This window comes from Anas acuta, chromosome 3 (genome assembly GCF_963932015.1).
Source record: "Anas acuta chromosome 3, bAnaAcu1.1, whole genome shotgun sequence".
In the NCBI taxonomy this organism is placed as follows: Eukaryota; Metazoa; Chordata; class Aves; order Anseriformes; family Anatidae; genus Anas; species Anas acuta.
Genome location: NC_088981.1, coordinates 66363962 through 66379618, shown reverse-complemented (window position 1 = coordinate 66379618; position 15657 = coordinate 66363962). Strand labels below are relative to the sequence as shown.

At 38.1% G+C, this 15657-nt stretch overlaps 1 protein-coding gene across 1 annotated transcript in view; it reads right to left on the bottom strand.

Moving 5' to 3' along the window:
• The window catches only part of MAN1A1 (mannosidase alpha class 1A member 1), a 138064-nt gene that overhangs the window by 53378 nt on the left and 69029 nt on the right, over positions 1 to 15657 (bottom strand). The window contains exon 5 of the mRNA XM_068677591.1: positions 2198 to 2292. Within this exon, the coding sequence (XP_068533692.1) occupies positions 2198 to 2292 (95 nt within the window). The remainder of the gene's footprint in view (positions 1 to 2197; positions 2293 to 15657) is intronic.

Genomic DNA, 15657 nt, shown 5'->3' with positions numbered 1-15657 from the left:
AAGGAAATCCCACTACAAACTACCAACCTCATTACTTAAAATGTACTTCATAGACAAAAGGAAGTTTTATATAGAAACACACTCAAGAAATTGACTAATAATTTTAGCTGTAGAATAAGTACAATAAACATTTTAATATGTTTGAAAATTCAGGTTCCACAAATAAAAAGCAAATGTCCCATGGCTTTTAAGTCATGAGGAAAGGAGAAGGATGAAGAAAAACAATTGAAAAGAGAAAGATGGTAAGACTTCGGGTAGATGCCTTTAGTATATGCTAGGACACACACGACAAAAACACATATGTATGTTTACACAGAGGCAGTCAAGGAGAGAGCAGGTCTGTCTCTGATACTACAGGATGAGTGGAGAAAATAAACTATTTTGTGAAGAACATTTGCATAGTGAAACAAATAGCCAGCTCATCTGCTAATCCAAAAATAGTCATTTAAAAATAACCACTGACACCCACAATCTATTGTCAGTGTTCTCCAATTTGAAGCATAAATCAAAATAAAATCAAATAAAATACTAATCAGAAATGAGGCATATTAGATCCATAATATATTCATGCTTCAATGGCTTAGCACTTCCTAAGCTTGGATGCCAGCATATTTGTTTACGCGTGGTATTATGGAAGAGTCATCTATTGAAGGTCAAATCGAGACAGATGCTCAGAATTCAGGATTCAGAATGAATAACCAAGAACACAGTACTGAATGTAACACTTGCTGCCATATCACAGGGAAGTTATCTTGGCACACATCCCCTTCCACTTTGGTTACAGATAAGTGAAGAATCCCCCATTATTTTTTAATTTTATTTTTATCACCACCTCACATTGCTTGTGGTCAGCTTTTACAATGTGCCACAGCTTTTGTTGTGAGAAGCTAGGAACAAACCCATAAAGACCCTACAAAATTGGAACTGTTTGAGAAAAAGAAAAAAAAAAAAAAAAGAGAGATATTTAGTAGATAAGGGCTACATTTAAGACAAATTTTTAGCCTGAAAACTTTACTATTTAAATACGCCATGTAGTGTACGGTACTGTTGTGCTGCAGTTAGAAATATATGCAGGATTTTGTACTCAGAATCTTTTGTAACAGCTTAACAAATAAACACAAAACCTCAAGCCATTGTACAATTAACTTCTACAGAACTCATTAAAAGCTTTTGAGAATAAATCATTAACATGCATGTAAGTAACTACTCGAAGCAGAAGGACCATTACCAGGCACCAGTCAATCAGTCCCTTCAGCGATTTGAAAGTCTGCAAGGAACTAACTCCCTACTGCACCCCGCACACACACATGATGTTTGTCCACTGCCTCTCGCCTCATTTCTGTTTGAAGGGAGAGTGGAAGATAAGCCTGTCCAAACTCAGATGCCAGGGACTTCTGTAGGACTGTCTCTCAGCAGCTTAATGGGAATCCTCAAACATGCACAGCCAACCAAGCAAGCATGCCAACACACATCCCAGACTGGGAAAAAGGCATATCCATGAATACGTATTGAGCAGAGAACGGGGGAAGATGCTGATTGTCAAGGTGAGAATAGCACAGCCAACCACCACCAACAAAAAAGATGACTCCCACACATGCAGAGTGAAATTATCCTTGATTCTCCCCGACAAGCAGTACTTCTCATTCTTGTGATGGGTGATACTGGGGTTTATTTGCAGTATTATGAAAGCTGATGTGTCCTTATGAATATGCAAAAACATGAATATGCACTCCTTAGGAGAGGATGCAAACCAATATGTCACTTGTAGCAGATATTACTCTTGCTTCTTGATATCCTGCCGAAGGACACACTGACACTGCATTTGGGTTTAGAGTGGAAGTAGCTGGACACCGTACCCTTTCAGAGTAGTGTGTGTCGTTTTGCAACTACTGTACATATAACAACACTAAAACAAATGGAGGACTTTGAGAAAAGTGATGAGCAACATACATGTACTGACTGACAAGTAAGTAGTTAGTTCTGAGGTGAATAAATGTTATTTCTACATGCATTCTTGTGTGCGCAATATATACCTACTTATATTTCTTCATTTAAGCTATAGAAGAAAGGATTTTACATCAGCTTTTACCTAGTTGGAAAGACTAAAACTGTGAGGAAATTGTAATAGTTCTGTGGCAAAGGACTTTTCACCACAACTATTTTATATGTTGTAGTCACCAAAAATAAGTTGTTTTACCTCTTAATATTAAGCAATGCCCACGGTATCCCAGTGGGAGTGTTGAAAGCAGGTAGCAATTTCTCTCCAAGCTCCACTGCCTTCTTTCGGAAAATCTGGAAGTTAAGAAGAAACAAAGTGTTGGAAAACGCATTGCAATTCCCACTAAATGACATATCAGCACAACAAAGCATTTCTGGTGTTTCTTTAGTGCTGTAAAAAGAAACAAATCAGCACAAGCAGTTTTCCATTGCACAAAGTTACAGTGGGTAGGGGGTGCCACGGACTACTGAAGGAAGATGACACAGTGAAGACGGCCACAGAACCTGCGCCTGGCATGAGCAGGAGACGTAAGTCAGAGACACTGGTGAGGTTGGACCTGCTCTGGTTTGCACAGGAATGCTGTGCGCTGGAGAAGGGCTTCAATAGCCAGATGCGGTGCTGGGTCCATGCTGGGTGACACTTGTTAAGACACTTGCCTGCCCAGGGACACACATCCTCCCCAAGCTGGATGGCCACATACCTGCCATATGGTGGATGTGCACTGCACAGACAATCTGACACAATGCAACACTCCCCCAGAACAAGAGAAATGTCAGCATAGTGGGCATCAATTAACTCAGAAATCAAAATTTATTCCTACAAATGAACGAGAGTTAATTGATCTTTAGCACCTAAAGAGTCTAAACTTCCATCTTTTAAACAAGAAGGAGAAAGACCTTGAATGTTTAACATTTGCCCACAAGAACTACAAACAATTTAACATCAGGAACTTTTATGTTCAGAGTAACTGTTATAACACTACAACAAAGAGGATTTTTTGCTCTCCTTGGACTGCCAGCTCAGCTCAGGTTACACTAGCCTGACTTCTGGAGCACTGAGTGCTTTAGTAAAAGAGTTTCTAATTAGAAGCAAAAGTGTTCCAACTTAAATATAGCAACCTATTTAGTGATCTCAGTATTTGGATGTGCAAGGCCTGCTTGCTTGGAATTATGCTGAAATCCCATGCAAAACTGAAAGGCATTATCCCAGGTGTAATAGCCAGAATAGCAAAGTCACCTTCATCATCCTGACTTTCTAATAATGTCTCCCTTTGGTTCATTTTTCCTCCCTCAAATATATTGATGATGAATTTGTATTTATTTATTTTTAGAAATCAATTTGTACACTTGATGCATCTCACAGTGTAGCCAAGTACAGTACAAAATATTTTCAGAGAAGGAAAACAATGCACAGGAACCCTCTCTATATGATTAAGTGAATGCATAAATAAAGACATTTACTGGTCAAGACAAGGTAACAGAAGAAATTTATTTCTACAAAAATGAAATACAACTTATAAAATCCCACTTTCTAAAAGCTGTTAATGTGTGATCAGGAGAGAATTTAAAGCTCTGTGACAATCACGTTACCAGAAAGAACCTCCAGAATACCCCACGGTCTCTATATGACAGAGGTTTCTGTGAAAGTGGTCTCAGATTTAGAATTACAATGTAGGAAATTTTGAGGGAAGTTACAGAATTTGAAGCTAAACTCAGGCTGTAGTCAGAAAACATTTTTGAGTAAAGTGCATGTGAGTGCTGGAATAAACCTGAAGAGAGGCAACAGGGAAAATAATTTGCTGGGAAATCCCTTCATAATCCATGTTATTTCTGACTTCCCACATCACTGACTGTAGATTCTGCCAAGAATTAATTATGCATTTGGGATCATCAGGCAGCATATAATTCAGTCTCCCCAAGGGTTAAAACCTTGAGGGACATTCAGAAAGAACAGCTGGTGCAGAAGAAATCTACTAATTCCTTAGTGGATTTACTGGAGAGGAGCAAGTGACCCCACAAGGAGCACACAAGTTTTCCCTTCATTACACTACACAGTTGCATTTGTTCACTTGCTCTATTAAAAACTGAATCTATGTTTCGCTCTTTCAGCATGAGAGGCTTCCTGGCATTTTCACAGTATATGAATCACAGAATCACAGAATGGCTGAGGTTGGAAGGGACCTCTGGAGATCATCTGGTCCAACCCCAACCCCACCAATCAGGCCAACCTAGAGCATGCTGCACAGGACAGCATCCAGGTGGGTTTTGAATACCTCCAGAGAAGGAGACTCCACAACCCCTCCAGGCAACTGTGCCAGGGCTCTGTCACCCTCTCAGCAAAGAAGTGCCCCCTCACATTCAGCCAAACTTCCTGTGTTTCAGTTTGTGACCCTTGCCTCTTGTACTATTGTCAGGCACCACTGAAAAGAGTCTGGCCCCATCCTCTTGACACCCTTCCTTCAGATATTTATCTTAGCATCTCTACTCTGAAACACTGAAGCACTCACAGGAGAGTGGTCATGACAAACCTGAGCAATGGGCACACAGCATGCCTGAATGCTTGTAGAAGCATCTGTCTGCTGTGCAACATAAAGCCAGCCCTACATGTAAAGCAGGTAAATATTTTATTTTATGGTATGTGATTGAAGGTGAATATTGTCAATGTGCCATACACGCTCTTTTTGGACTTGTATTTAAAAACAAGAGGAGCTCTCTCTTTCAAAGGCACATACGTATTTAGCCCTAGCAGTGGCCGCAAGGACAGTAGCTGACCAGGGCTCCGTAACTGCTCCATCACAGGTTGCATTAATCCTTCACCATTAAAAAAAATCACACGCAAACAAGAAGTTTGTTATAACAACTTCTTCTGGACAAAAATGTAACATTCTAGTTTCTCAATTAAATATTTGATATATAGCAATAGTGCTTTAATTTCAAATAGTTCTACCAACTTTCACACATTTTTTTCTATTCTATGTTATAAATTAACAACCTGATTTCGTTCAAAAGAAAATTGCCTGCTCCAGATAAATGTCAAAAATAACAGTTATCCAAAAATAAACACATCCGATGTGAAGCAGTAAGGAAATACTGTTCCACATACAGATAAGCAAGGAAAGTCAAAGCCACTCGTGATAAGGACAGAGCACTGAACAAACTGTTAGTGCTTTGAACAGACAGTGAGGTTGGGCATTCCAACTTCTTTCTTTTCCCAAATGTCTGTCTTCCAGTGTAGTAAGCAACCTGAGAAACAGAAACCAAAAAAGAAAAGCAGATAGAGAAACAGACTAAAAAAATGATTTTTAGACCTTCTTACAATTTTGGAACAAGTCCTGAAGTGAAAATACACTTCTTGTTTGTAAGACAATTTCAACAAGTTATTACTGTTGCAGGGTAGTGATTTTCCTTCCGTTTCCAAAGTTAAAATAAGTCAACTGCAGACACTATCCAATTTTATCTCTAGGGCTAATTTAACATGGCTGAACAACTGACTGCCAAATCACTATCTATCAAGTACAACAGTATAGGCAAGAACGACAAGAACACAACACTTTGTGAATGACCGAACACACTATATGGCAACTTCACACAGCAAAATTACACTCTTTCAGTAAGGGTAAGAGGGTGAAGACTAATAAAGGAACCATGTTGTTTTTCAATTTGAGGCTTTAACAGCTGAAAAATAATAGTAGGGAAAACTAGTGTTCGTTTTAATTAATCCAGACCAAAAACTTCTAATATTAGACAAGAAATAGATGTTGTACGGGTCAAGATTTTATTTTTTTTTTCAGTTTATAAAAATGAATAAACAACAGAGAAACCTCTTAACATTTCTGCTGCTGACACGAATTTTAAATTTTTGCCAAGCCCTAAACTCTCCCTATTCCTACTGAGTAAAGTAATTTTTTGGTAAGCAAAAAGTATGATACCCATTACAGGGATGTACAGAAAGGCAGAAATGACAGAGCACAGAAAAAGATAGGACAATTTATATAATAAAGGAAAAGTCTACTGCAAAATTTCCCATCATAGTGGTTATCTTGAGAGGCTCAGGGACTTTTTCTGGCCTCTCCTCATGGATGCTGAGCCAGCAGAAATGAAGGCTTACTTAGACAAAGTAGGCTGTCTAGATCAGACCTGGTGGATGTTGTCACAGTCCTATGCCTGCACCAACCCTTCATCCACACCCTCTTATAAAAAACAAACCAAACCAAAACAAAACAAGAGTAATTCTTATAAAAGTCTACAAATCAATTCCAAGACCAACTTGACTTACTTCACTGCTCTATCATATCTGGAGTGCACACTTTTTGATTAAATGAGACTGTGGTGTTATTTACCTGATGTACCTCTGTCACTTCATCAAGTAATAAAAAGAGTAACCTGCACTGACAAACCCTTTCTTTTAAGTAGAGGAGTGAGAGGAAAGTTCTGTGGCTAACGTTAAAAAGGAACCAAACCACTAAAAATTGTACTTATATTGAAGTTGACTACATTCTATACCCTCGTAAAGAAAATCATTCTTCAAATCAGTGAAGCACTGTGATTTAGGGAAAAATAATAACTGAAAAGGGTCAGAAATAGATGACCAGTATGTAACACTGTTAGGATATTAAATGCTTTCTCAAACATTTCTCTCTAACCTCATTTTTTTTTTTTGTCAGAAGACAGCTATGGGACACAAGATGATCCCTCTTTTTAAACTCAATGTCTTAGTAATATATTTTAAAAGTTCATGTAAGATCTCTGGCATGCTTATATAACACTGATACTCACTGTATGAAGGTCCTGTGTGAGAATATCTCCTCTGTAGAGTGCACAGACTCCTTCACACTCAGCAATCCTACTCAAAATCAGCACTAAAGCAAATTAGATACTTACTGCAGTCATATGATAGATTATACAGAAAATCAAGTTGCTATATTTTCCTGTGAGACCTGTTTATATTATGAATTATTGGTTAAAACAAGCTCAGTGCCCTATAAAGCAGCGTCTCTGTCTTTGAATTACCGATCTCAAGTGCCTTACACAACCCAAACCCACTCCAAACCCTGCCACCATTTCTCCAAGCCAGCATTTATTTTAACAACATTTTAGCATTCAGTAATACACAAAGAAGAAATCCATGTCACTGCTCTGCACGCTCTGCTTTCCTGTTCTTGTCTGCTCATTCTACAGCTAACACACACATCAAGTCATTGAGCCCACTTATCCAGTAAACAAAAGATTTTCTCACTCCATGAATCATTCTTAATTGTTTTTAAATATATATAAATATTTTTGGCCCTCATTAGAGACAAGAAACTAACATGTTTGGAGCTGAAGCCCTTCTCTGAGCACACTACCACTACACAAGCTGCCAGGAGGTATGCTTTTGCACAGCATCATACTTAGGTGTGTCATGATTCCCAGTGCCAAGTCATGCACTTCCTCAGTAGCTCTCATCCACACCTTTCATTTTAGTAGGACTGCTAGCATGATTACTGAAAAATGTAAGGAAAGTAACCACATTTGCATATACAGTACTTACACCAGCAGTTTTCCTACAGCAATTCTTTTTCTAATAACAATTTCCTTATTTCTCTCAAATATGACCTTAATTATGTGAGGCACTCTTGCTTAGAAAAGCAGTTTGGGCATGGGATTGTTTTGTTCTGCTTTCTTTTTGTCACTGATGCAAATACTAAGGTTTTGGGTGTAAATCAGGACATAAACTTTAGATGAAACAAAGTTGTGAATTTAATGAACTACATTTTCCAAGTAACCAGTTAATTTAAATCAGTTATTCACATTCTTTACACAATCTTGTGGCATGCAGATATCAAAAGTATGTTTTCTGAATTTTTTTAAAAGGCTTTAGAGAAAAATGCCTTCTCTTTTAAAAGAAGTCAAACATTCACAGCTGCATTGCTCATGTTAGAAGACCCAATCCCACAATCAATGAGATTTTGCAGATTGTTGTGTCCATTACAAAATCTTATTAGGGAAAACTGTTCCCACAGAGAAATAAGGATCTGCCTGCAAAGGTGCAACTGTAGGACTAAGACCAGAGCTGTCATTCGGTGCAATATTGACTTTCATTATAGTGCAGGAAGGTTATCTTCCCTGGATAAACAAAAACATTTCCTCCAGCTAGAATGACAAACTCCTTTGAAAATGTTAGATTACCTCATCATAGATTTAATTGCAGTTGCTAATCAGGAAGAAAAGAAAACACAGGAAACAAAGCAATATCTCAGAATTGTATGATGCACATGAAATTTAAAAAGAGCATTATAAGTTCCATACCAGTGAAGCCAGAAGTTAATTTTTAACTGCAATCAGAGGAAATGATCCTAATTATTATTTTTCTAATTGACAAAGACATTTTCTCTTCATCTCTAATTCTGTCACGTTAAGCATTTTTCATTTTTGTTTTATATTTACAGATAAAAACTGACAAACCACTAAGTAAGATTTATTGCTTTCTTTCTTGTACCTGACTGCCTCTCCCAGTGGGGTAAGGAATGAATATTTCAGTGCAAAAGCAGCAAACAAGAGCAGAAAAATGAACACGGACAGGCTGCTTTGCTTCTCATCAGAACACTGAATAGAAATCCTTTCAGTCTAACAAATGTTGATTTAGGTTTAAAGTGATCTGCTAACAAAGGAGAGCTCTTTTAGAAGAACTTGCTGTAATACATTGTTCACCGAAAGACAATCCAGGAATTTTGCTATGTTTGTATTTTATTTTTACAATGAAAGATTGGAAATGCTACAAAATTGTTCTGCTCCACCTGAAATACCCCAATAGTATAGATTAATAATATAAGATGTATTATTCTACTATCTTCAAGTGATATGACACTTGTCATATTATGTGAAACAATTTCCTGTAAAATATTTTCAGCGTTTATGACACCTTGATAAGATACCCGGTTGCTTACATTAACTCTGCAGCAATTATCTGTTTTACAGCTGCTGACATCTTGACAGTAACAGGTGGTTTGGGGCTTAATTTCAGTCAGCCCTCACTTACTCCTGAGCCAAGTCAGTTATGAATGATCTGTGCTGCAAGTTAACAACATTTCTGGACCCAAGCGCTGTAATGAGTCACATCGGCGTGGAAACCAGTATTGACAGAAGGAGACCAAGAGACCATCATCTAGGACCTATGCAGTTGCAATTGTATTTATTACGCACCCAGATCTGGAAGTGCTGGAGAGCCTGTCTTGAGTGGTTTCCCCTGTAGCAGCCTGGTTTTGGAAGGCTGCTTGGATGCTGCAGTCTGCTGGCAAATGCACAGGGCCTAGACATGACACCCTCCAGCACTCATGGTACCTGCATCTCCTGCATCACATCTAACGCAGGGGTGCCCGTGGCCTACTGAGCCTGGGCAGGGAAGAGCTGACTTTGTGCTGGAAACCTAAATCACCACCATTTCCTTAAAAGCACAAAGAAAGAAGGAAACAAAGTGTGCCTCAACTTCCTTTCAAATTGTGGCTCGCCACATGCACAAATAAGAACATTGACTGGAGGGAGCAGGGTTTTACTTCAGCAAGAATTTCCACGAGCAAGCTGCCCCCTCCCTGGCCATGAGGCAGGTTTCTCATCCCGCAGGGATGCCGGCAGAGGGAGCACACGTGAAGCACAAGCACAGCACAGCTGAGGGGCTTCTTGGGGACTGGGGACATCAGAAAAAAGCCCAGGAAAGGGCTATACTGAAAAGCCTCAGTTTGGTAAATAGTCTCAGCCGCTCCCTTCTCATTAAAATTCTCAAAGCAGTGCTAGTTTTCATCCAAATCTCTCTCACACATATAAGAACAATATCAGCTGTATAAAGTAGGAGGAATATTATGTTTAAAAATAATTACACTCTGCAGCCATTCCCAGAATCTTGTTAAGCATCTGCTGTCACACAGTGCTGGGCTGTAACATCGCAACAGATAATGTGTATACTGGTTTCCAGATAAGAGAACCTGAAAAATGCAGACCCTGCAGTAAAAGGAGAATTCCTATCTCAATTGAGGGCTGAATCAGCCTCAGGGTAGTGTTTTTAACAAGATCTTCCATACGGAAGTCCAAAGTGTATATTTAACACATATATGAGAGCAACAGCTATTAGAGCACTCAAACCTGAAAGCTTCTGGCACCTGAGGTGACGTGTCAGCTCAGGAAGGGGCACAGCAGCTTCCAGCTTTCATAAATCTCAAAGTATTTAAAGAACCTTCCTAGACCCTGCAGTCGTGGGAGATTCAGACAGCTTGTGGTTTCAGTGAGCCACAACTCCTTCTCACTTGCAGATATCAGAGCAGCACGTGTCTTTTTCACAACTTGTGGAAGTAATGAACCCAGCTATGCTTTTACACTTGTACAGCGTACCCCAGTATGCTGGTCCCCAGCTTGCAGAGACCATACCATACAATAAACAGTACACTGTAATATCCATGAATATTATTTGTCAATGAAGAGCATGAAAAGCATCTGTTATCCTACAAAGAAAGCTAAAACATACACCAAGCTAATATATATATTTTTTTTTTTTCTGAAGGAAATCTATTTAAAAGATGCTTATTACTAAAATTTGATTACAGTTTCGAAAAACAAACAAATCTATCTTTTATTCAATTATTATTATTATTTTGTTATGGCTTTACTGACGGCAAGAAAATTAATTTCCTCTTTGAGCTGATTATTGTACCAAAGAAATCATGTAGCACCATGAAGAATCCCCCCCGTAGAAAAGACTGTAGAGAACTTAATCAAATGGAAGTAACTGGATTAGGGAGAGATTTCCAGATTTAATCCAAATGTACATAGCAACAAGCACAACACAAAACCCTCAAGTTATCAGCAATAGCTACCACACGTAATTACTTCAGGTTTTTTAACTAAAGAATTTCTAAGTAGATACTTTGTGTTCAAAAATCATATTTTAGGAAAGTCAGTAATAAATGGTAAAAAGTAGCAGAAAGAAGGCAAAACACAAAACAAATATTACTGTACAGTAATATATATGTCTGACTGGTACTTTAAAATTTGAATGAAAGAATTGCTAAATAAGCAAAGAATTAAAAAATTATAAAGGAAGAGATTGTTCCAGTTATATTTAGTTATTTCCTTTTGTGCTATTTATGTGTATTTAAGATTGCTTATGCAGCTATAAAGAACAATTTAACAGGAAGAACTCTCAGGCCACAAGTAACTGCTAGTTTATCTACTAATGTCAAGAAACCATTAACTTTTTTAAAGCTTATGCATACTTGCACAATTAAAAGTTAAACTACATCCTATTAGTACCTGTAAAACTCACAAGCTTTCATTAATATTATTTATCTTGTGATAATTCAAGACAAGGTGGCGATGAATAAATTAAAGAAACTTTAACAACTGTCTGCAATAAAATAAATTATTTCTATATGAGAGCCTTTTAGAATTCCTCCCCCCAAATTCAGGGCGGCTTTAACTTTCCAAAAGGTGTGGTATGCAGCATGACAATGAGTAATGAACAGGATGTGCTGCATATGTGCAGATCAACCGCATTGCATGCCGGCAGCTGGCTCCAGAGACTCAAACCACAGGTAGCAAGACTCATGCCTAAAAAAGCTGCTCTGAAAGTTTAAGATTCTGAACTCCCACACAATCCCCAATAAATAAATTATAACATAGCTCAGCGTAGGTAAATCTATGTCAAAGATTTGGGATGCCATCCTTATATCCTGCCAGAAATAGAAATGAATTACTGAAAAGGCTGGAATCCCAGATTCCCCATCAAATGATGAATGAGCTTCTAGCAAGCGCAGACAGCAAGCTAGCAGACATTAAAACTATTAGCAGCCCATGAGTGAGGACTAAGCCCAAACATAAGAGCTAGTTTGAGTTTTTAGCTGATTCCCGGATAACTGGAACAGGGTTGATACCTAGAGACCCACCTCCCCTCAATCCCAACAAAAGAAAACTGCCAGCAACCTGAGAAATCTGATGTTCAAATGCTTGGATGCTGGTGAGAGACACAAGCACCATCAGCCCTAGGAGCAACCAATGGACTAACACAAGGCACGTGTGTTGAGAGGACAAAATATTGTGTGTTTAGTGCTCAGGTCTTCTCCAGTTAAGGAAGATGATATATGTATTTGAAAATACATCGGACATAAGTAAACATGAATGGAACTAGAAATAAGGCACATACAATGGAAACTCATTATATTATGAAGCAATACAGAAAACATCTGGATGCCATCTTTGAGGTTTGTGTTTTTCCTGATTAAGGAAACAGCTGCCTTAGTAAAATTACTCATATCCACCAGTAATGAGGAGTATCTTTTAGCACAATACGTCTGTTAAGCCACAAGCATCTGCTTCCTAATTTTCTTTTTATTTAATCTTGTGTACCCAGCCCAAGTGCTGTAACAACAAATTTAAATAGCTGCCTCATTTTACATCTTGCAAGCCATGGTATCTAAACAAAGAACAGCACTTTGCATACGCAACTCTCCTTTCAAGCAGGTGACCGCTGGGAGGTGATTTGCAGCACCATCTGCGTGAAGGGGGGAGCGGGTGGAGAAGCCTGGTAAACATTGCATGGTGAATCAATAATTACATCCTTAACGTAGCATAAAGCGCTACCAGAAGATTCATTCCTGGCTTTGTTAATGTGACTGTATCTTTTAATTCCAGTACCGATGAGTGATTCAGAGCAATGCCTTTACTGTGCACCTAGACCATGGTGGCAGGCACGTAAGAGGCTAACATCGCTCCGGCTAGGTAAAGGAAGTCTGTTTGCTTTTTAATGTTAACTTAATAGCAAATGGAGAACTGCTTGTTTCAGCCAGTGTTCTGTGATACTTGCAGGCTTGTTGCAGTTGCTAATGGAAAAAGTTTTAAATGATGTTTATTAAATATACTAGTGTTAACAACATGAACAGGATATCAAGTATTCCAAATTTTATTGTTATTCAACTCATTTTATTTTTTTCCTAACTTCATTTAGTTCATTTCAATGTTTTACTCCAGCATCAGCATAATAGCTTAATGAACTGATTCTCAAGTAGCAGACCTGAGCAGTGAGAAAGCAGCAAGAGTGCAATTTCCTTGCGTGCTTCACTAGATCTGATAGTGGGTTACCTACAAAAGAGTCCAAAGCTCAAGGTCCCCTGTATTCTGCCATCCTCCTTGAGCTGGTTTATAGCAAATGGTACTTGCACAGAAAAAATCCATCCAGCCTGCTGAGCCAATGGAAAAAAGAAACTACGCCTCTTTGCTCTTCTGCCTCAGCAAGGGAGAATCTTTCTGAATCACCCCATAGTCTGACACCATTACATGTATTTTGAGTAAGTAAGTAAGGTGTTGGTATCACTCAAAGGCCAGTCCTCAAATGGTTAAAACTTACTCTGACTATCTCTGTATTGTCTTCTTCATCTATTTTCTCATACCACTAATCAGGTAGCACAGACTAGATCTTCACCTATCTCAGGGCTTATTCCCTTGAGAGAGTTATGCTTATTGCTGCAGAGCAATTGTTCTGTTTCTCCAGCTGTAGTTCCATGGTCTCATGGTCTCAAGAAATAAAACTTTTCCTTTTTCTCTCTCCCTCCCCCCCTTTTTTTTTCTCACTCAAAGTGCTCCAGATAGCCAAAGGACTTCCAGGACAAAGGATTTCCAGGAAGTTGTGGGTAAAAGTTATATATAGCTTGCAGCACGGCATAACAGCACGTACAGGACAATGCCACAGGACAGTCCTAAGTGAGTTTTGTTCAAGCTACAGCTTTGCTAGACACAGGAATGAGCTATTTACCAACTGTGTCCAGAGCCTCCTCTCATGTATGGTAAATATAGTAGCTAGCTCTAGAAAGAAACAAGCTGGAAACTAACACACATGCAAAGCTGCTGATAAAAGGATTGGGGCCCAGGAACCAAGCAGGATGAGAGTCCGAACCAACAAGCTTGAATACTGAAGTTTAAAAACAAGTCATGATGTTGGGCACAGAATTATAGGGTTGCAGACTTTTCACAGTCTTCATTAAACAGAACAAAGCTTAAGTACTTTCATTTGCACCAAAGTTTTCTCTAATATCACTTAGACATCCTCTGTTTCTGTTCATGAATTGGCAATTCCACTATTAACTGGATGTGTTTGTGGATGCAAGAATAAATTAAGCAACTCTTTTCGAGTATTTCTTCTACTGTTTAAACATATATTAAGTATAATGAGTATTTAACTTTGTATATTAAGGCTATGCCAAGCTGAAACAATACAGAGGTTCTTTTAATCCTTATACTACGGCTAAAGCTGATCCAGAAATGTCCAGATTTTTTGATCTCAGATACTCGCAACATCATAAAAAAGTGAAATGACTGCAAGTACAAAGTGCCTACTGTTAGTCTGTTAGATTTACATCACAGATGACATAGGAGCAAGCCATTTGACATAAAACTCTCCAATTGACCCTCCTCTGTGACAAACAGCTACAGCCTGTTTCTCTTTCAGTTTTATATGTATGGAAAAGGAATAAAAAGTTTTTATTTGCTCCAGCCGTAATGTTTCAGTAGCTGAGTAAATTCAACCTGTATTTGAAGCTCTGTGCCAACAATTTTGCTTTATTCTGTGACAAGTGAGCTCTGTAACCCTAGCAGTTGCATCGATTATGCATTTCTGAGAATCTGTTTTTCAGGAGAGAGGAACATGTTACAATTTAGCATCCTTAACATCATTCTTAGATCCTTTCTCCACAAGACCTCTGACACACCATCTTGCAGGCTTTTTATATAAGTAATATAACTTGAAAAAATTCTCTTTTATAGTAAGAAAGGAGGATGGTGCTTTCTTAACTCAGTGCTTTCTTATTGTTGAGATTTCTCTGAAAGATAATAGTCTTTGAAGTATCTGATGAATAATGTGCACATCCAAAACAAGCCCAAATAGAGCGCTTGTGTATTTTCCTTAAATATAAGAAATGTGAATTTTCTTGTAGTTCTTTTAATGTAAACCAAAGAAAAGGTTTCAGGAGAGGAGAACTGTAATTTAAGAAGCTGCTTTTATGTTGTAAGTTAAATCATCAAGCAGACTAATTCAATTCCTTTGTGTTTACTGTAAGACTATTTCTCTTACTGGACAAGCTATAAAACTAAACAACTAAAATATAAGAAGGCAAGCAGACATTTCCAATTCGTAATGGTCAGAAACAAATGAAACAAATGCATTTCTGACTGCAAAGCAGTGCTGCCAGCAAGTAGTAAATTTATGAGCAAATCAATCGTTTCTCTGAATTCCCTGCAATTTTTAAGTTTTTTTATTTTTTAACAGTTAAACCTTGAGGTCATTCCTATAATTAAATAGTCAGAAGATGTTCCCTCCAAAGGTAAACATTATATTGTTTTGAATGCAGCGTATATTTGGAGGAAGTGATGCTTAGAAGTATTCATAAAGATTTGAAGTACCCATATTGGTATCACTATGTTGCTTCCCTTCCCTGACTCAACGGAAGGTTAAAAAGAACAAATAAACAAAAGGCATAGCAATCCTGTAAGTTCTTTCTGTTTTTACCAAAACTCATCACATTCCTCTATTGTTTTATTTTACTGTATGACTGAAGACTTCACATGGCAGTTCCTAGACAGAATACTCAGCAGGTTTCACTTATTTATTTTTCTTCCTGATAGCATGCAATTAAAACATTACAG